Source organism: Euprymna scolopes, chromosome 44 (genome assembly GCF_053919585.1).
Source record: "Euprymna scolopes isolate OS-2025 chromosome 44, ASM5391958v1, whole genome shotgun sequence".
Taxonomy (NCBI): domain Eukaryota; kingdom Metazoa; phylum Mollusca; class Cephalopoda; order Sepiida; family Sepiolidae; genus Euprymna; species Euprymna scolopes.
In genome coordinates, this window is record NC_136525.1 from 32,215,446 (window position 1) to 32,237,687 (window position 22,242).

Below are 22,242 nucleotides of genomic sequence, written 5' to 3' on the forward strand. Positions count from 1 at the left end.
ATCTGGTCGACAGGTTCCGTCTGGATCACCCAGAGAGGGAGATGTGGACGTGGCAATCTAGTTCGGCCGCCAGTCCGAGTACATACTTGGGCCGGATGTTAATTAGAAGGGGCGACATAGATTTCCTATCTTGTCCCACGTTCCACTGGCTAGGTCATTCGGACCACAAACTTGTGTTGGCCCGTTTGAAATTAGGTAATAGGCCTAGGTTGGCGGGCTACTGGAAGATGAACGTCTCCTTGTTGGAGTCGAACGACTTTCGGGAGCAGCTGACAACACTAATTCAGAGGGAGTTAGTGGGGGCGGTTACTGGGAGTAGCTGGTGGGTTAAGCTTAAGGTTACCATTAGGCACTTTTGTGTCCAATACAGCCAACGCCTTGGCTAATTAGGGCTCGGACCAAAAGGCACCTAGAGGATAGACTGACCCGGGCGGTGGCAGGGGGGGATTCTCTAGATCTAGCTCTAGTTAAGGGGGACCTCGATCGCTTGGCTAGCGAGCGATATGAAGGTCAAGTAGTTAGGGCTAGGTTAAACAGAGTCTCCAATGAAGCCGTGAATGTTGACGCTGTTGAGCGTAAAGCCGCTCTAAGACGCGGCTCGGATGTTTGTGCCCCTTCTGACGGGCGTGTTTAACCACTGGTTTGCCCAGGATTCGATCCCTAGGCAGGTAACCAAAGGAGTGGTCACGCTTCTGAAGAAGGGGGACCAACATGGAGGGGGGAATCTAGACGATTATAGGCCCATTACTCTGCTTAACGCAGATTTCAAGATTTTGGCCCGCGTTCTTGCAAACCGACTGCAGGTTGTTATCAGTGACTTGGTCGAACCGGATCAGAACTACGCTGTGAAGGGTCGATCGATTCAGAACAATCTGCACTTGATTCGCACGATAATAGAGGGGTTAGAAGACAACACTGAAGCCGCGCTGATCAATTTATATCAGTCCAAGGCATTCGACAGGGTGGACCATGGGTTCCTGAGGGCTGTTGTGGAAACCACCGGTTTTGGTCCGGACTTCCGCAAGTGGATCTCCACCCTGTATTGTGATCCCGCGGTAGTGGTGCAGGTAAATGGTAGGTTGTCGGAGCCCTTTGAGGTCTCCCGGTCGATGCGGCAGGGTGCCCGCTGTCGCCTCTGTTGTATGTCCTGGCGTTGGAACCCTTCCTTCGCAAATTAAGGGACGAGGCGGCGAGACCAGTCCTGCGCGGCATAGCTCTGCCTGGCGGCAAAATTGTCTAAGGTGTCCGCGTACGCTGATGACGTCACGTGTTTGCTGCGCAACGTAGCGATATTAAAGCGGTGATAGAGGCGATCGCTGAGTATGAAGTTGTCACAGGGGCCGTGATCAATCGCAGCAAGTCCGTTGGCCTGCGGTTGGGCGCCTGGACCGGGGTAAACTTGCTTCCAGGTGCGTTCGGCTGGACTGATGGCCCAGTAAAGATCCTTGGTGTGTGGTTCAGGCCGGACCTCCAGTTGGACAAGAATGGTCGGAAGTACAGACTAAGGTCGAGTCGTTGGTTGGGACTTGGATTCGGAGGAAACTGTCCTTAAAGGGTCGCGCAGAGGCATGTGCTACATACATGTTTCCTTTGAGCCTTTACCGTTTATCTGTTCTTTCCCTGCCTGCGGAACGCTGTAAGGCTTTAAAGCGCCTCCTTTTCAAACTTCTATGGAAGGGAGGAAAGCCGTTTGTCTGCAGACAGGTCTGTATGCAGAAGCTTAGCGAGGGAGGCTTGGGGATGCCTGATTTGCAAAGCCACAAGCACGCAGAAAGACTGGCGTTCCTGAGTCGGACACTGATGGAGGAAACGCACTGGGTACCAGTCGTGGAACAGGCTTTTCCACGGCTCATATCCGCCCCTGCCGCTGAAGGTCGCAGAAGACCGGCGGGGAAACGGTGTTTCCTGACCAAATGCCGAGCCGACCTTAGCCGGGGTCCAGGGACCTTGCACAGTCTAGGTGGAAGCTATATGAGGAATTAGTGGTGGGGACTGCAAAAGACCCACTGGTGGAGCGGCTACATCTGTCGAGGGGGGAAGTTCTCTCGCTTTGGAATTTGGCACCTGCCAGTAGCTACATCAATAATTCTGAATTTTCAATTACGTGGAGGCTAGTCCGGGATGCGTTGACACTCTTTGGCAGACTAGCCAGGGATTGTAGGGATAGTGAATATTATTATCCCCCGTGCCCATGCTGCAATGATGAAGAGGAGGAGGAAATGAGAGAACACGCGTTCTTTCTTTGCAGCGGGGTGCGGAGTCTCTGGGAGTATGTCGGAGGGGTAACGGCTCGCATCGACCCCGAGCGGTCGGTGCCACTTGATTTAGCGTACGTAGTCGACAATGTGGATCCGCCGTTTGACAGGGAGAAATGGTCGGTGTTTCTAGCGATCCTAGCGGTAGCTCGGTTAGTGACGTGGTTTACACGCCTGGGTATTGTCTATGAAGGTCGATCTTTTTCCGATCAGGATCTGGTTGTTTATTTTAAGCATCAACTTAAAATAAAAATCAGATGTGATTGGAAGAGATTGTCCCGCATAGACTTTGATAGGAGATGGGTGCACAACACTAGTTTGTGCATCCGACAAGGAGCTAGGTTCGAGGTCGCGTTTCCACCCTAGTGGTATTGGTCCTAAGGTGCTGGGGTCTATATTTTTTCTCGGATCCCAGCCCTTTGGTTAATACAAGGTTTACCTTGTAATATGGGTAGGAGTAGGGTTAGTTAGGCTGAGTAACCACCAAGAGTGGAAGATAAGTTCTTTATTAGGGCCTAGACTAAGGAAGTAAGTGTGTCGATCCTGTCCCCGAGTCTTTATTTATACTAGGAGAGCTTCCAAAGATGCCCAGCCCACTTGTTTGTTTTGTCCCCGGCCTGTTTTTTCGCCCATTACGTCCTTTATCTTGGAAGACGCCATCCATCCCTATTGACCCCCAACCCCAAGTTATTTTCGCAGAAGAGCAGTCCTTTAGATCCTCCACTCCCCACTAGGGAACGACCTGCTTGCTTTCACCTCTCCCCACGGGGATGGGAACCGGAAGACAGTGGGCGTTCTAATGTAGCAAGTAGGATGGAGGGTCCCCTTACTAACCCGTCCCCATAGGCATTTTGTTTATTTGTTTTCTTTTTCTTTCTTTTTGGATGTTTCATAGTTTGCCCCCCACCCCATCATCTCACCCCCATTTAAAAAAAAAAAAAATACTTTCTTTTGTTTGTAAATATATATTTTATTTTTTGTTTTGTAAATACTATTATTCTTTTTCAAACAGAATGCATGAAGTCGCCTGCCATCCCGTAAGCTGGGGAGATGTTTTTAAAGTAGGTCCTGGTAAGAATGAAGGCGTATTTAGCGTGATAGATCTCTAGTGTAGAAAAACTAATAAAGTACTTGTCTTTCGTACAAGTCTAGCATAGCTTTAGTAAAGACCCGGTTTTTTCCCCAATCTCCTTACTGGCCTTAGTGCCTAAGCTCTTTCGGACCCCAAATGAGGCCTTGGCACTAGATAATGCCAAGGCCGGGGCCGAAAGGCTAAATAAAAGTTCGCCGTTAACTACATCACGGACCGCATTTGATTCTTGGTCGCCATTTTCTTTACTAGCAATTACTGCCGCCATCTTTGTTACTGGAAAACACTTCACACTCAGTATTGAGACTGCACTCTGTTCAACATGTCTGAACACTTAATAACAATTGTGATGGCCACCTTATAGATAACAATGAACTCTTCCACTTACCATAAACAAAAGAAAGACGGGGTTGAGAAAAGGGAGGGAGAATCCAGAGGAAGGGTGGAACAGAGAAAAATTGACAGATGAATAAAGAGAAGTTTAAATAGAAATATGTTACACTTGTGCCCCGGGCAACTCCGCGTAGTCTTGCTAAAAAGAAAAAAAGAAAATATACTTACATTTTTGGTGTGATCATTAAGCTCTTGTCACATGACAAGCAGTGAAATGGGATTTGCCTGCAATTATTAAAAATGCCACAAATTTATTTTCGTACAAAAGTAGAAAGATATCAACAAATATTCATATTTACTTAAAAAATGACTGACATAAAATAAATTGGATTTTTTTAAAAACTTGCCAAAAGCTTACGTTCATTCTTTACTATGTATTTTCATATCGATATTTTATTCCTTCCTCATGTCCTCAGGGAGATGTGACACAAGATCAGGTAAGCTGCTTTAATACAATCAGCTCGTTTTCAGTGTTGTTTGTGGTACGGTGAGTGTCTTAACTTTTTTTTTTTTTTTTTTTTTTTATTACATTTTCACCCCAAACAAGGCAAATTGCCACTTTGGTGTAGGGGGCTACTATCAGGGGCAACAACTACTGGGGTACTATGTAGGGATTTGGGCAGCAAGGTGTCGGTTCACGTTACACTTGAACTTCTGCACGTCAGTACTGTTGGGGAAGCAGGGACCTGGAATAGAATTCCAGAGTCTTGCGGTTCTGAGGAAGAAACTATTGGAGTAAAAAGATCTTTTACATCTAGGGACCTCTACAGTGTGGGGGTGGGATCTAGTAGCCTGTCGGGTTTGTCGAGGGTGCTCGCGTCGTGGGGGCACAAGTGATTGCAGTTCGTCAGAGCATTCACCACTAAAATACTTGTAGAAAAGGCAGAGGGATGCAACATTTCGTCGATGGGACAGAGGCTGAAGCTTAGATGCCAGTTCAGGGCCTATCAGGTTTGCGACTCTCTTTTGAACCTTGTCAAGGAGCGAGAGACTAGTAGCAGATGCACCAGCCCAGATGTGGCAGCAATACTCCATACATGGGCGAATGGTGGCCTTATAGAGGTACAGGATACTTTCGGGTGTTAGTAGTTTTCTAGCACGGTAGAGAGAGCCTACCTTTCTTGCAGCGGCCCTGGCAATGCCTTCAATGTAATTGTTCCAACTCATGTTTCCTGTGAACGTTAGGCCAAGGAGTTTGAAAGATGGACTCTCAGATAAAGAGTCGTTGGCCATTGCTATGGGTGGTAGAGAGGGTTTCTTGTAATTATTGAATGAAACTAGTTTAGTCTTGGCAGCATTGAACGCGACCAACCACTTTTGTCCCCATTCCACTACAGATTGGAGGTCTTCCTCTAATGTTTCTGCCATTTCTTTAGAAATGTGTTCATTCGTCTTCCTGTCGTGTCTGCCATAGAGTGTAGTGTCATCAGCATATATACCCATCTCAGAGGCAATGTTGTCGGGGAGGTCATTTATGAATATCAGGAACAATAGAGGTCCAAGGATAGAACCCTGGGGCACTCCCGCATTTATATCATATTGTTTAGATGTGCGACCGTCGAGGACTACCTGGATTTTTCTCTTATCTAAGAAGGATTTAATTATGTTAAGTATTCTACCACTGATACCGTATGATCTGATTTTACTGAGGAGACCCTCATGCCATACCCTGTCAAAAGCCTTAGATATATCCAGAGCTACCGCTCTGCCTTCCCCCGCTTTGTCCAGTGAATGGTATATACGTTCAGAGATCACAGTGAGGATGTCTGCTGTGGAACGGGCTTGTCTAAATCCATATTGTTTGTCAGTCAGTAGTTTAGCATCTGTAAGATGATGGACTAGAGCATGGTTAATTATGGTCTCAAATATTTTGGCAAAAAGTGGGAGGAGGCTAATGGGGCGATAATTTGATGGGTCTGTCCTTTCGCCAGAATTCTTGAATACTGGTACAACAGAAGCAGTTTTCCAACAGCCCGGAAAGCAAGCTTCATTAAGACATTTGTTGTAGAGTTTGGAGAGAACTGGAGCTACTTCGGCTGAGCACTTTTTTAATAGCACAGCTGGGATAAGATCGGGTCCACATGCTTTTGAGGTGTCAAGGTTTTTTATGATAGCATGCACCTGAGCAGGGGTGGTTTTCAGATCGTCTAGTGTGGCGTCTGTCCGCATAGGAAAGTCAGGTAGGGGGTGGTTGGAAGGGTCCATTGTGGAGTTTGAGGCAAACCGACTGGCAAGCATGTTAGCCTTGTCGGTTGTCGGTTGCTGAGGAGACAACCTCGTGATTGTTGGTTAGTGGGGAATTGTTGATTGCCCATTATTTACTACACTGTTGTAGATTTTCCAGAAGTCTCGAGTTCCTAGTTTTTGTGCTTCGATGCGCTTTTTAGTGGTTTCCGTAAATTCCCTCTTAGCTGTCGCTATTTCTTTCTTAACGTTATTTCTAGCTTCTATATACTTCAGTCTGTTTGAACTGGACTTATGTCGGTTAAACCTACGGTATGCATGCTGCTTTTGAGTAATGGCAGTTGCACAAGTCGACGTAAACCATTGGGGAGAGTGGGGCTTACTATAAAATTTCCGCATGGGAACATGCGCTTCGATTGCAGTTTTGAACCAGTCAGTGGTCTCGTTTGCACATTGTTCAGCAGGGAGAGAGAAAATATTTTTCCATGGAGCATCTCTAATTAGTTCCCTGATGGCTTCCCAGTCAGCCTTATTATAATATCTCGTTGTTTTGAGCACTGGCTCTTCAGTTTTGGGTCTAGAGTTTAGGGCGATTTCAACTATGCTCATCACATAATAGTCCACAGAGTTGCAAATCAGGCGAATTTGTAGGCCAGTTTCTGGGAATGATGATAGAGGTTTTCAACTGTTTTTATTTTTCAAAGATGCCATATGGAGCTGAGTGCTGTTGTCATTGACACCCAGTGCTTGACAACAACTTTCGAAGCTATGATGTATCTTGAACTTATTTGGAAACAATACCAGAGTTTGAAAGAAAAAATAATCCTTACGAAGTGCAGAGTTTTGTCGGTTGATCATTCGTTTAGCGAGGGTCGTGTTTGAATAAATTGGTGTGAGTGACACTTTAAAGGTCAAACAAAACTATGTGGCGTCGTACTGTTTTTTTTCTTGTATATTATATATATATATATATATATATTATATATATATATATATATATATATAATTCCAGGTTAACATTTTCCAGAGGTAAAGTAACCAATAAAGTTTTAAAGAGTGTTCAATACCAAAGAAGGGCAAGATATACTTTTTATTTGTTTTATATAATCATTAATATGTTGCTACACATTCATGAGCATGTTTCGGTGAGCTAGTTACTAGTAACTAGAGACCTTTTCAGGCGATATAGCTTATACAAAAACTGAGTTTATAATGAAAATATTTTTGTTTTCTTTCCATTTATTAAAAACAATTTCCTTTTGATTTTTGATTTTTTACTTCTATTTTCAATAACATGTAATGTTATAATAATTTATATGTGATATTTAACATGTAATGTTATAATAATAATTTATATGTGATATTTAACATGTAATGTTATAATAATATTTTATATGTGATATTTAACATGTAATGTTATAATAATAATTTATATGTGATAATAATTTCTTGTGATGCTGAATACCTGAACGATTTTCATTACAGCTAAACTTTTGTATAAGCTACATCGCCTGAAAACTCTCTATACTATACTGTACTGTCGGTCTTAATCTCGCATTTATACACTATTTCTGAGGTTAGGCATTTCCCACCCAACGGACAATTGCCAGGTATTCTGCAATTACATTTTTTGTCTAAGACACTTTCATTCGATGCTAACTCGTTATTATTCCTTATTTTGCTGATTTTCCTATTGTTGGAGCTTATTATAGTGTTAGTTAAGTTGCTTGATGTTGAGGAAGATAATTTTACCGAGTTTCTATTTATTATTTTGCTTAATCTATTCTCCGTAGGGAAGTTTTTATCAATTATTCCGTAGAATTCCCTAGGTATATTATTTTTTCAGGATATAATGGAAAAATAGAGTACAAGAGGACCAATAATAGTAAGAACAACAAACCTAACTGCACAATATCGTATAACAATATCGTATAACATGGCAATGAGAGTTAGAAAGAAACCAAAGATCAGTAAGCGATACGTTAATAATCATAAAAAGAATGGGAACGGAGGGAATAATAATAACAGCGGAACAGGTAATGATGAGGCAGGTACCATTAATAAGAGAGATAGACGCAAGAGACAGGTTTGGTTCAATCCGCCATTCAGCGAGCATATCAAAAATAATATACCTAGGGAATTTTATATATATACAGGATGCGACATAAGTAACACCTTTTTTTTTTTAGTTAAAAAACTTTTTTAAATATCTTCTATTTTTTTAAATATGAATGTATTTCAGAGGTAAATAAAAGTAAAAGATATAAAAATGTATATATATATGTGTGTGTGTGTGTGTGTGTGTGTGTGTGTGTGTGTGTGTGTGTGTGTGTGGCAATTAAGCTACACAGAATTTTCGCACGTTTCATCACTGTGAGAATTCGTCAGGTTATTGCATGGAATTGATGCTACACATGGTAACATAAACTGCATGACGAATCCTCACAACAATGAGACATTGAAAATTTTGTGTAGCTTAATTGTCACATATAATTTCATAACTTACTACCTGCTTCTACTCAGGTATTGGGCATTGCTGAAATAAATACTGAAAATAGATACATAAACTTTTATGAGGATATGTGAAATAATATATATATATATATATATATATATATATATATATATATATATATATATATATATATATATATATATATATAAGAGGTGTCTTCTATAAGTTTCCAGACTTTTTTGTACAGGCATTTAAAATTGTTGTGGAAAATTTCAGTACATTATTGCTATACATCTTATGACATGGCTGACCAATTTTTATGATTTCAGGTTAAAATTAATAACTACCAATTTTTATGATTTCAGGTTAAAATTAATAACTACAGCAGAAATTGGAATACCCTCTACTAAAGCCTGATTGTCGCTTCTGGTGAATTTCAAAAATGCAATCTGGACGTGAGGACACTTTAGAAGAACGATATGCAATAAAATGCTGTTTTAAACTTGAAAAATAAATGCCGTAGAAACGTATGGAATGCTTCAGACTGCTTTTGGACCATCTTGCATGAATTAGTTTTTGAGTGGTATAAGAGATTCAAGGAAGGCAGGTATTTTGTGAAGGATGATTAATTTACAGACTCATACTTACGCTTTAAGAATTGCTCCATCGTCTAAGTATGGTTCTTGTCCAATTTTCGATTGCTTGAGTTTTTTCCCCATTTCAGACAACTTACTCTCGATCCATATCCGGAAACTGTCCATCTGGAAACGATCGTACTTTTCACTTTTCAGTTTTTGGATATCCATTCCCAAGATGTTATTCTGCAAAAATAACACAATATTTTATTAATTTTTAAAAACTATTATTAAAAAATGGCTGATTCTAAATGATAAAATATTCCTTCTTGGCCATTTTACTATGAGAAAAGACCAGAAAAAGATGTGAAGTCTATTATTTCAAAACGTTGGGAGAGTCTTGTAACAACCGCAATCCCTGGCTGCAATAAATCGCCAGCAGGAACATTTCATAGCGATCACCACTTCTACGCCCACGCATATGAAGAATGTGTAGGTACATGACGCTGTAATGCGACCACACGCACACATAAAACAAAAGGAACTATGTTACGCCCCCTCACGTAGAAATACAGTGAGCAAACTGGAACGTTCAAGAAGGCCTATATATAAATATTTGCCCACCAAAGTTTCCTCTCCAATTTCTCAAGAGCAGCATATGTTCAGGATAACTTCGTTTGTGGGAGACGTTAAAACTCCCGTCCTGATATTACGCGCAATGCACCTGAACTTTGATTCCCATCATGGAAATCTACCACATTGAACGAGAATTTAAAATCTTCTTTTAAACAATTTTATTTCAAACTACTGTTCTTATGATACGAACATATACTATCATGCATTCACTTATATGGATTTTTGGACGGTTTTTCTCAAAAATAGCTACATTAACCTTTAAGCCCAAGTGTAGCATTTGATCATAAAAAAATCATTAATTTCAAGCCTCGTGCTATTCTCACAAAATCCTCACTTCATTAATTTTTCATTATAAACATTCCACACAAGAAAACACTTATGTTGAACAATTCAAACTAATATTTCTAACATGTAAATAAATGTTGTTTATTTCATGTTAATAAGTGATTTCCTGTTCTTTGTCGAGTGTCGTTATTTTCCTGATTTTATTTTTATTTAGTTTATGTAAGGATGTAGATTGGTGAAACTACCTATTAATTGACGATCCCATTTAATGGTCTCGTGGATACACTCCTATTTTCGACTTCAATAAACACATGCAACCACGGTCCTAAAAAATTGATAAATCCTGATTATAAATTCGTTATCCTACGGATCCCACATCCTACAGTTTTACTAACCAATTTTTTTTTTCTGCACTGTTTTATTCCTATGAAATCTATATATGAACGATAAAAATTTCCAACCAAATTTCATCTTAAGTAGGTTTAACTACTGCACTGTTCAACCAGCAACTGCAAAAAGATATGTTTTGTAAAACGATCAGCTTTCGATTAGAAAGAAATCTTTATTTTAACATCTTCTTTCCACAGTAAATATATGCCTCCTTATATTTCAAAAAGCTGTTTTGATATTCTGCACTTAATATAAATACCCAAATGCATCAGTTCCAGTTGCTTGAACAAACATCTCGCTGCTCAACTCCCTATGTAAAGGGTCTTCGTATGTATAATCCCTAATTCACAGTAGCCTCAGTGTCAATTTGCCTTGTTTGGAGTGAATATAGGTGAAAAAAAAGTATAACGTCCTTAGGTGTAAATGTGGTATTGTGGTGACTGATATGATTCTAGTTAAAATAGGACATTTTTATCACTTCAGACCAAAAATGACCAATGACATATAAGTTCCCACCCATTTGATGGTCTTGTGCCTAATTTGTTTAAATTTTGTATATTTTATGTAAATAAATATTGCAAAGTGTTGTATCTGTTCTGATAATAGAGTTTGTTTTTCTGACCCTCCCCGCTATCGAATAGAAAGCCACTTAATAAGTATTTGAAGTGTACTGTAGCGCTTATTTTCCATTTAAAATTATGTCCCTTGATATAACCATCATAAAATCTGTTTTCAGTCGATTTTTATTCCGTAGTTGCTTAATATTTCTACAATTCCAAAATTACGCAATTTTCCGTTGCATCATTTAATTAGCCATGATGTTTGAAAGTATTTTTCTTAAAAATGTTTTGTTTAATTTTGCAACATGTAAATCAACGGCTTTCTTTGAAAGGTCACCAAAGAATTTATGCATATTTTTAATTTTTGTTTTTACAAGTAAAATAAATTTACATCATATTTTGATGTTGTTATCATTTTAGTTTTAGTGATAATTTAAAAACAATAAATGTACTAATAATGAAAAAGTAAGTTAAAAATTTTTGAATCGGAAAATAGGGACACATTTTTCCCGATTCCGATACCTCCAAAAGTTCCGATTTTTTACAACCTTAAATACTTTGGTATAAAATTTCAGATTTTTTATTTTTATTTTTATTTATTTTATTTATTTTTTCTATTTTTATCCCCTCAAAATGCCGCCCCTTGGCATGTGCCGCTTGGGAACTCTGCGATGAGTGGCAGCACAGAACGATTTCTTTTTTAAATGGAAAAGCAAACAAAACAAAACAAAAAAGGGCAGCTGAAGCCCTCTTTTAGCCTTGCCAGACAACCACTACTAGGAATGGTGTCTCGATAAAAGTACTAGTCCCTATCACCACACTTGATTGGCATCAGGAATGACATTCAAACCATAAAAATTTTGCCTCAAATAAGAAAATGACTTCCAAAGAAAATCGGTTAAATTTTAAGTTGAGTAGTTTAAATGTTAGAAGCTTGCATAGAATATCTGCTGAGAGCGTCGAATTTCTCGATAAAAAATTGGCGTGTGTTTTGTCCAAGAAATTCGTTGGTGAGGTAAATCTGCTAAAATGATTGTGGAAAGATTGGGAAAGAAAAGAGAACAATTTGAGATGCCTTCATAAATCGGGACCCTAATTCTCAGTGGCAAAAAAAAGTGTGTGGCAAGAGAGCTATTGACAATTTAGTAGAAATATTTATCTTTATATAAAGTGACCCCAAAAAAATAACATCCATAGAATCATTAAAAAAATTTACGATATTTCTGCAATCCAATGTTTGATACAAATAAATATAAGTATTGATTTGTCACCCAAAATTTCAGTCATAAATTTCCAACAGTCTTTGTTTTATCGCCTTCTAATGATAGGCTGCTATTACTTGAAACTTTTAATGATAGGCTGTTAATACTTAAAACTTTTAATGATAGGCTGTTAATACTTAAAACTTTTAATGATAGGCTGCTATTACTTGAAACTTTTAATGATAGGCTGCTAATACTTAAAACTTTTAATGATAGGCTGTTAATACTTAAAACTTTTAATGATAGGCTGTTAATACTTAAAACTTTTAATGATAGGCTGTTAATACTTAAAACTTTTAATGATAGGCTGCTAATACTTAAAACTTTTAATGATAGGCTGCTATTACTTGAAACTTTTAATGATAGGCTTCTAATACTTGAAACTTTTAATGATAGGCTGCTAATACTTAAAACTTTTAATGATAGGCTGTTAATACTTAAAACTTTTAATGATAGGCTGTTAATACTTAAAACTTTTAATGATAGGCTGTTAATACTTAAAACTTTTAATGATAGGCTGCTAATACTTAAAACTTTTAATGATAGGCTGCTATTACTTGAAACTTTTAATGATAGGCTTCTAATACTTGAAACTTTTAATGATAGGCTTCTAATACTTGAAACTTTTAATGATAGGCTGTTAATACTTAAAACTTTTAATGATAGGCTGCTAATACTTAAAACTTTTAATGATAGGCTGCTAATACTTAAAACTTTTAATGATAGGCTGCTAATACTTAAAACTTTTAATGATAGGCTGCTAATACTTAAAACTTTTAATGATAGGCTGCTAATACTTAAAACTTTTAATGATAGGCTGCTAATACTTAAAACTTTTAATGATAGGCTGTTAATACTTAAAACTTTTAATGATAGGCTGCTAATACTTAAAACTTTTAATGATAGGCTGTTAATACTTAAAACTTTTAATGATAGGCTGCTAATACTTAAAACTTTTAATGATAGGCTGTTAATACTTAAAACTTTTAATGATAGGCTGCTAATACTTAAAACTTTTAATGATAGGCTGTTAATACTTAAAACTTTTAATGATAGGCTGCTAATACTTAAAACTTTTAATGATAGGCTGCTAATACTTAAAACTTTTAATGATAGGCTGCTAATACTTAAAACTTTTAATGATAGGCTGCTAATACTTAAAACTTTTAATGATAGGCTGTTAATACTTAAAACTTTTAATGATAGGCTGCTAATACTTAAAACTTTTAATGATAGGCTGTTAATACTTAAAACTTTTAATGATAGGCTGCTAATACTTAAAACTTTTAATGATAGGCTGCTATTACTTGAAACTTTTAATGATAGGCTGCTAATACTTAAAACTTTTAATGATAGGCTGTTAATACTTAAAACTTTTAATGATAGGCTGTTAATACTTAAAACTTTTAATGATAGGCTGTTAATACTTAAAACTTTTAATGATAGGCTGCTAATACTTAAAACTTTTAATGATAGGCTGCTATTACTTGAAACTTTTAATGATAGGCTTCTAATACTTGAAACTTTTAATGATAGGCTGCTAATACTTAAAACTTTTAATGATAGGCTGTTAATACTTAAAACTTTTAATGATAGGCTGTTAATACTTAAAACTTTTAATGATAGGCTGTTAATACTTAAAACTTTTAATGATAGGCTGCTAATACTTAAAACTTTTAATGATAGGCTGCTGATACTTAAAACTTTTAATGATAGGCTGCTATTACTTGAAACTTTTAATGATAGGCTGCTAATACTTAAAACTTTTAATGATAGGCTGCTAATACTTAAAACTTTTAATGATAGGCTGCTATTACTTGAAACTTTTAATGATAGGCTGCTAATACTTAAAACTTTTAATGATAGGCTGTTAATACTTAAAACTTTTAATGATAGGCTGTTAATACTTAAAACTTTTAATGATAGGCTGTTAATACTTAAAACTTTTAATGATAGGCTGCTAATACTTAAAACTTTTAATGATAGGCTGCTATTACTTGAAACTTTTAATGATAGGCTTCTAATACTTGAAACTTTTAATGATAGGCTTCTAATACTTGAAACTTTTAATGATAGGCTGTTAATACTTAAAACTTTTAATGATAGGCTGCTAATACTTAAAACTTTTAATGATAGGCTGCTAATACTTAAAACTTTTAATGATAGGCTGCTAATACTTAAAACTTTTAATGATAGGCTGCTAATACTTAAAACTTTTAATGATAGGCTGCTAATACTTAAAACTTTTAATGATAGGCTGCTAATACTTAAAACTTTTAATGATAGGCTGTTAATACTTAAAACTTTTAATGATAGGCTGCTAATACTTAAAACTTTTAATGATAGGCTGCTAATACTTAAAACTTTTAATGATAGGCTGCTAATACTTAAAACTTTTAATGATAGGCTGCTAATACTTGAAACTTTTAATGATAGGCTTCTAATACTTGAAACTTTTAATGATAGGCTGTTAATACTTAAAACTTTTAATGATAGGCTGCTAATACTTAAAACTTTTAATGATAGGCTGTTAATACTTAAAACTTTTAATGATAGGCTGCTAATACTTAAAACTTTTAATGATAGGCTTCTAATACTTGAAACTTTTAATGATAGGCTGTTAATACTTAAAACTTTTAATGATAGGCTGCTAATACTTAAAACTTTTAATGATAGGCTGCTAATACTTAAAACTTTTAATGATAGGCTGCTAATACTTAAAACTTTTAATGATAGGCTGCTAATACTTAAAACTTTTAATGATAGGCTGCTAATACTTAAAACTTTTAATGATAGGCTGTTAATACTTAAAACTTTTAATGATAGGCTGCTAATACTTAAAACTTTTAATGATAGGCTTCTAATACTTGAAACTTTTAATGATAGGCTGTTAATACTTAAAACTTTTAATGATAGGCTGCTAATACTTAAAACTTTTAATGATAGGCTGCTAATACTTAAAACTTTTAATGATAGGCTGCTAATACTTAAAACTTTTAATGATAGGCTGCTAATACTTAAAACTTTTAATGATAGGCTGCTAATACTTAAAACTTTTAATGATAGGCTGCTAATACTTAAAACTTTTAATGATAGGCTGCTAATACTTAAAACTTTTAATGATAGGCTGCTAATACTTAAAACTTTTAATGATAGGCTGCTAATACTTAAAACTTTTAATGATAGGCTGCTAATACTTGAAACTTTTAATGATAGGCTTCTAATACTTGAAACTTTTAATGATAGGCTGTTAATACTTAAAACTTTTAATGATAGGCTGCTAATACTTAAAACTTTTAATGATAGGCTGTTAATACTTAAAACTTTTAATGATAGGCTGCTATTACTTGAAACTTTTAATGATAGGCTTCTAATACTTGAAACTTTTAATGATAGGCTGTTAATACTTAAAACTTTTAATGATAGGCTGCTAATACTTAAAACTTTTAATGATAGGCTGCTAATACTTAAAACTTTTAATGATAGGCTGCTAATACTTAAAACTTTTAATGATAGGCTGCTAATACTTAAAACTTTTAATGATAGGCTGCTAATACTTAAAACTTTTAATGATAGGCTGCTAATACTTAAAACTTTTAATGATAGGCTGCTAATACTTAAAACTTTTAATGATAGGCTGTTAATACTTAAAACTTTTAATGATAGGCTGCTAATACTTAAAACTTTTAATGATAGGCTGTTAATACTTAAAACTTTTAATGATAGGCTGCTAATACTTGAAACTTTTAATGATAGGCTGTTAATACTTAAAACTTTTAATGATAGGCTGCTAATACTTGAAACTTTTAATGATAGGCTGTTAATACTTAAAACTTTTAATGATAGGCTGCTAATACTTAAAACTTTTAATGATAGGCTGCTAATACTTAAAACTTTTAATGATAGGCTGCTAATACTTAAAACTTTTAATGATAGGCTGCTATTACTTGAAACTTTTAATGATAGGCTTCTAATACTTGAAACTTTTAATGATAGGCTGTTAATACTTAAAACTTTTAATGATAGGCTGCTAATACTTAAAACTTTTAATGATAGGCTGCTAATACTTAAAACTTTTAATGATAGGCTGCTAATACTTAAAACTTTTAATGATAGGCTGCTAATACTTAAAACTTTTAATGATAGGCTGCTAATACTTGAAACTTTTAATGATAGGCTGTTAATACTTAAAACTTTTAATGATAGGCTGCTAATACTTAAAACTTTTAATGATAGGCTGTTAATACTTAAAACTTTTAATGATAGGCTGTTAATACTTAAAACTTTTAATGATAGGCTGTTAATACTTAAAACTTTTAATGATAGGCTGCTAATACTTGAAACTTTTAATGATAGGCTGTTAATACTTAAAACTTTTAATGATAGGCTGCTAATACTTAAAACTTTTAATGATAGGCTGTTAATACTTAAAACTTTTAATAATAGGCTGCTAATACTTAAAACTTTTAATGATAGGCTTCTAATACTTGAAACTTTTAATGATAGGCTGTTAATACTTAAAACTTTTAATGATAGGCTGTTAATACTTAAAACTTTTAATGATAGGCTGTTAATACTTAAAACTTTTAATGATAGGCTGTTAATACTTAAAACTTTTAATGATAGGCTGCTAATACTTGAAACTTTTAATGATAGGCTGCTAATACTTAAAACTTTTAATGATAGGCTGCTAATACTTAAAACTTTTAATGATAGGCTGCTAATACTTAAAATTTTTAATGATAGGCTGCTAATACTTGAAACTTTTAATGATAGGCTTCTAATACTTGAAACTTTTAATGATAGGCTTCTAATACTTGAAACTTTTAATGATAGGCTGTTAATACTTAAAACTTTTAATGATAGGCTGCTAATACTTAAAACTTTTAATGATAGGCTGTTAATACTTAAAACTTTTAATGATAGGCTGCTATTACTTGAAACTTTTAATGATAGGCTTCTAATACTTGAAACTTTTAATGATAGGCTGTTAATACTTAAAACTTTTAATGATAGGCTGCTAATACTTAAAACTTTTAATGATAGGCTGCTAATACTTAAAACTTTTAATGATAGGCTGCTAATACTTAAAACTTTTAATGATAGGCTGCTAATACTTAAAACTTTTAATGATAGGCTGCTAATACTTAAAACTTTTAATGATAGGCTGCTAATACTTAAAACTTTTAATGATAGGCTGCTAATACTTAAAACTTTTAATGATAGGCTTCTAATACTTGAAACTTTTAATGATAGGCTGTTAATACTTAAAGCTTTTAATGATAGGCTGTTAATACTTAAAACTTTTAATGATAGGCTGTTAATACTTAAAACTTTTAATGATAGGCTGCTAATACTTAAAACTTTTAATGATAGGCTGCTAATACTTGAAACTTTTAATGATAGGCTTCTAATACTTGAAACTTTTAATGATAGGCTGTTAATACTTAAAACTTTTAATGATAGGCTGCTAATACTTGAAACTTTTAATGATAGGCTGTTAATACTTAAAACTTTTAATGATAGGCTGCTAATACTTAAAACTTTTAATGATAGGCTGTTAATACTTAAAACTTTTAATAATAGGCTGCTAATACTTAAAACTTTTAATGATAGGCTGCTAATACTTAAAACTTTTAATGATAGGCTGCTAATACTTAAAACTTTTAATGATAGGCTGTTAATACTTAAAACTTTTAATGATAGGCTGCTAATACTTAAAACTTTTAATGATAGGCTGCTGATAATCGAAACTTTTAATGATAGGCTGTTAATACTTAAAACTTTTAATGATAGGCTGCTAATACTTAAAACTTTTAATGATAGGCTGCTGATAATCGAAACTTTTAATGATAGGCTGTTAATACTTAAAACTTTTAATGATAGGCTGTTAATACTTAAAACTTTTAATGATAGGCTGCTGATAATTGAAACTTTTAATGATAGGCTGTTAATACTTAAAACTTTTAATGATAGGCTGCTAATACTAGAAACTTTTAATGATAGGCTGCTGATAATTGAAACTTTTAATGATAGGCTGTTAATACTTAAAACTTTTAATGATAGGCTGTTAATACTTGAAACTTTTAATGATAGGCTGTTAATATTTGAAACTTTTAATGATAGGCTGTTAATACTTGAAACTTTTAATGATAGGCTGCTTATACTTGAAACTTTTAATGATAGGCTGCTAATACTTGAAACTTTTAATGATAGGCTGTTAATACTTGCAACTTTTAATGATAGGCTGCAATAATGCAATAATGGAATAAGTTTCAAGTATCAACTTGAAACTTATTCCAAAATAACATCACCTACTGCCATTCCAATAAATTATTTCAAATGTGTGCAGTTGCAGCCACAGCAGCAAAGCAGCAAAATTGTCATCAAAAGTCATTGCACTATGTAAAATGCACTTCATCAAAATCGTATGAGATCATCGGTAATCATTATTATTGGTTTGAAAATGTGATTGAATAGTTACTCATGAGTAATACTGAGTGTTATCTGCTTTGTGCCAGCTGAGGACAAGGATGTGCTTTAAGAGATCAGCAGTTGTTTCAACAAAATGAGGCAAGATAGGTTAGAGTTAGAGTTAGGTTTAAGGTTAGGGTTAGGTTTAAGGTTAGGTTTAGGGTGCCAGGTTTATTGACAATTTTGCATTTCATATACAAGTGTGCAAGGATGAGAAGAGAATTTTCAGTACTTTGGCACGGTGGGGGGGGACAGATCATCTGTCTTTAAATCATAGGAACAAATATTCACCACAACTTTGGTCGGCGGGGGGGAGGAGTAGTGTATGCACTTTTATATCACTGAATGTGATGAATAGGATGCTAATTGAAATATAAATAAGAATTAAGGTTATCTTGCACTTTTTAGCTTTTTAATAGTTGCACCATGTTTGTGGTTACCTTCATCTCCAATGCCAATCAGCGTTAGGGCAAAAATAATACCCAGCATGTCATGCCAAAATCGAACTGACAAAAGAGCATGATCAAATTTTTAGGATCAAATTTTTAGGATCAAATTTTTAGGATCAATTTTTTAGGATCAAACTCAAATCAAATGTCAACATTCCATATTTAAACACTGTATTAACATTTGCTTTTGAAGCTTTGTTTTTGTCTGATGGTATTAACTAATGAGTTACAACTTATAAAGGCCAAAAGTTACTCAAGGATACAGGTTGGAGAAGAAAATTGATGGTGTGTACACCAGAATGTTGCTCTTCACATCTCTTAGAGAGCAAGTCTAAGGACAGCCTATTAAGATCTCAGCCTCAATCAGAGAGAGAACTAAATTTATTGGATACTGCTTATGCGAAGGGGGAGGCGGTTCACCAGTTATGTAGAGGCGGTCATTGGTTTTTAAGATATCTTGAATATTTTTAGAGTTCTTGTAAAAACAAGGGGATTTCATTAGCTAAGACATTAAAGGAAGTCTAGATCAATTAATTGAGCTGTGAGTTTCAGAAAAATCATATTCAAGACTGCTCGACTTAATTTAATAAATTATAACACTGGCCAACACATTTTTGGTGCCTAAGGTTTAATAAATTAGCCAATACAGTTTTTGGTACTCAAGGTTTCTAAGCTGATTTGGACTAATTTAGGGGTACTGATTCCGAAAATCATATTGAGTTTTTCTCATCAGTTCAAGTTGTTAAGATATTTGCTATTTTATACCTTTTTTACCTTAAAATTAGGTTTTCTGCCTCCCTGTTTTGAACCCATTATCTCCCTTTAAGTTACTATTAACTAAAAGTTACTTTCTTCCCAATTTCCTCTTCTGGTTGGTCTTTACTTCTTTTTTGTAACCATTGGCAACACAGCACGCCTCTTTCTTCTTTATCCACTCCCATCCTCGGCATCAACGGTATGTTTTAACCATTTCGATGACTACTATTTCTGAGCAGTTAAAACGAAAGGAATCAACAGGGAGAACAGGAAATCGTTCGTTTATCCAAACTTCAAGTCTAAAATTAGGCAAATTCCACACTGCAATGAAATTCCTTTTTATAGACAGTTCCAAAAGAAGTTAAAAATGTGTTCTTCACAATGACAACTTATATGGATCAGTTCCTCTAGGCCATTCAACAATCTTCAAAGTAAAATATGATGAAATCAAATTTGTTCTGGAAAAGATTTCATAGACAGCACCAATGGATCATATGTGTCGATTGGAAACAAAATTTTAGTCACTATGGAAGATTAATACACGGTTGCATTAAAAGTAACACATGCTAAAAAACACACACACAATAGCTGAGACTCCTATTTTTCCATGCACAAATGGTATTGTAGTCTCATGGTCGGTCCTGAAGTGGTAAATAAATTGACAAATCTATCCGTGTCAAACAATAGGATAAAATGAAGAATTACAAATATGGCTGAGGATATTTTATGTCAAATTATTCAAGAATCCAAACAAACTTTAACTGGACTGTTCAACATACAACAATTTGATAAAACTGCATATGTGACTTTTCATAAATTCTTGTGTATGTGTGTTATTATAAATATGAAAAATAATTAAGAAAATTTCCTGTTTTGTAAGAATCTGTAAGCTTCGACAGCTGCTGCTGATATTTTTGCTTTAATTGATAACTTCTTCAAAAAACATTCGATCAAATGTGAGAAATTGTGTGGAGTTCGTACTGGCAGGGCATCTGCAATGTTCGATTCAAAGGCTAGCTTCCAATCGTAAGTTAAAAAAGTGACTTCAAAAATAATTGACATTCACTGCATATCAACAAGTAATAAACTAGCAAGACGTTACAATTAAAACAACAAACATCGTTAAATCAAGTTCACTTGCAACACGACTCTTCAAAGTTTTATGTGAAGATTTGGGTTTAATGCATGAAGCACTATTGTTTCACACAGAGGTAAGGCAACTCCCGTTGAAGAGATTTTTGGAATTGAGAGGAGAGTTGCAAATATTTCTTGTTTCTCAAAATGCAAGCAAATGTGTTTATAAATGAATTTACTTTATGCAAATTGGCATACCTGGTCGACATTTTGGAGATATTTAATAGTGTTAAAACAGAGTAGCAGAGTGAGAAAAGTATGATATTATTGTATGAAAAGATAGAGTCTTTTACATTTAAATTGGAATTCTCCATCACTAAAATTATCCAAAAGAAACACTTGCTCAACCTGTTGAAGAAGCGGCAAATGAAATTAACATTAATGACTTATATTGCTTGATATAAGAACTTTTGAAAAATCTTACTGTTCAAATAAGAAGTTTTGAATGTTGTAAGTCAAGACTTTCAATTTTGAAACTAAACCAAAACAACTACAAGAATTTTGTGCAAAAAGTTTTTTAAAATTTCCTAGTAATGTCAGAAATCGCAATAAGGAATTTATTGTGATTCCTAACAAGATAATTGTGTGAAGCAGCATCCTCCCAATTTCTTATCATTAAAAACAAGTACTGCAATCAATCACATGTGGAAGATGAAGTGTGTCATATCAGCTACGGATCTCGAGATAGAATTGCAAGCTAAAAAAAAATTCAATACCAGCCGTTTCATAAAAATATTTTACATAACGGTGGAAATGTGTGTGTTCGAAAAATTTTGAAATGATTTGCAATTAATTATTTTTGTAGTAGCTTTAGAATTTTTTATGAATAAATGTTAAATTAATCATGAATTTACGGAATCGATAGTTATTTCATGTATAAATAATCTATAATTCAATAATCACATTGCTGTATAAAAATTGAATGTATATATAATATATTTTAAGGATTGGAGTCGGTTTTTGATTGTTTGTTCTAAAATGGGTCATCATATTTTAAAGGGTAAGAGCCACTGTGTATACTGATAAATCATTTTGACAAATGCAAGAAACAACATAAAATAATTATCAAATGTACTAAAAGATCATTTGAATAAAAATTATGAACCTGACACTGAGCACCAGCATGGGAAGAAATAGCAAACTTGATCAATAGTCAAAAAGAAGATATGATGTAAAGTTGAAGATATGATATAAAGGGTATTTTTGGCAAAAGACTACACAGGTGTAATCAAGTCAAACCAAAGTCAGGTTAATTCAGTGAAATGACATTAGGGTGTGACTACAGTAACAATGCCACCCCAAGGTGGTGTTTTAGGTGGTCACAAATGTTTATATAATAGCAAT

At 34.7% G+C, this 22,242-nt stretch overlaps 1 protein-coding gene across 3 annotated transcripts in view; it reads right to left on the reverse strand.

Annotated features, from left to right (window-relative positions):
- Positions 1-22,242, reverse strand: part of LOC145268769 (uncharacterized) — a 319,098-nt gene that overhangs the window by 96,677 nt on the left and 200,179 nt on the right. For all 3 annotated transcript variants that reach the window (XM_080124371.1, XM_080124370.1, XM_080124369.1), the window contains 2 exons: positions 9,026-9,198; positions 3,907-3,963 (listed from right to left, as the gene is read on the reverse strand). In XM_080124371.1, coding sequence (XP_079980497.1) covers positions 3,907-3,963; positions 9,026-9,198 — 230 coding nt within the window. The remainder of the gene's footprint in view (positions 1-3,906; positions 3,964-9,025; positions 9,199-22,242) is intronic.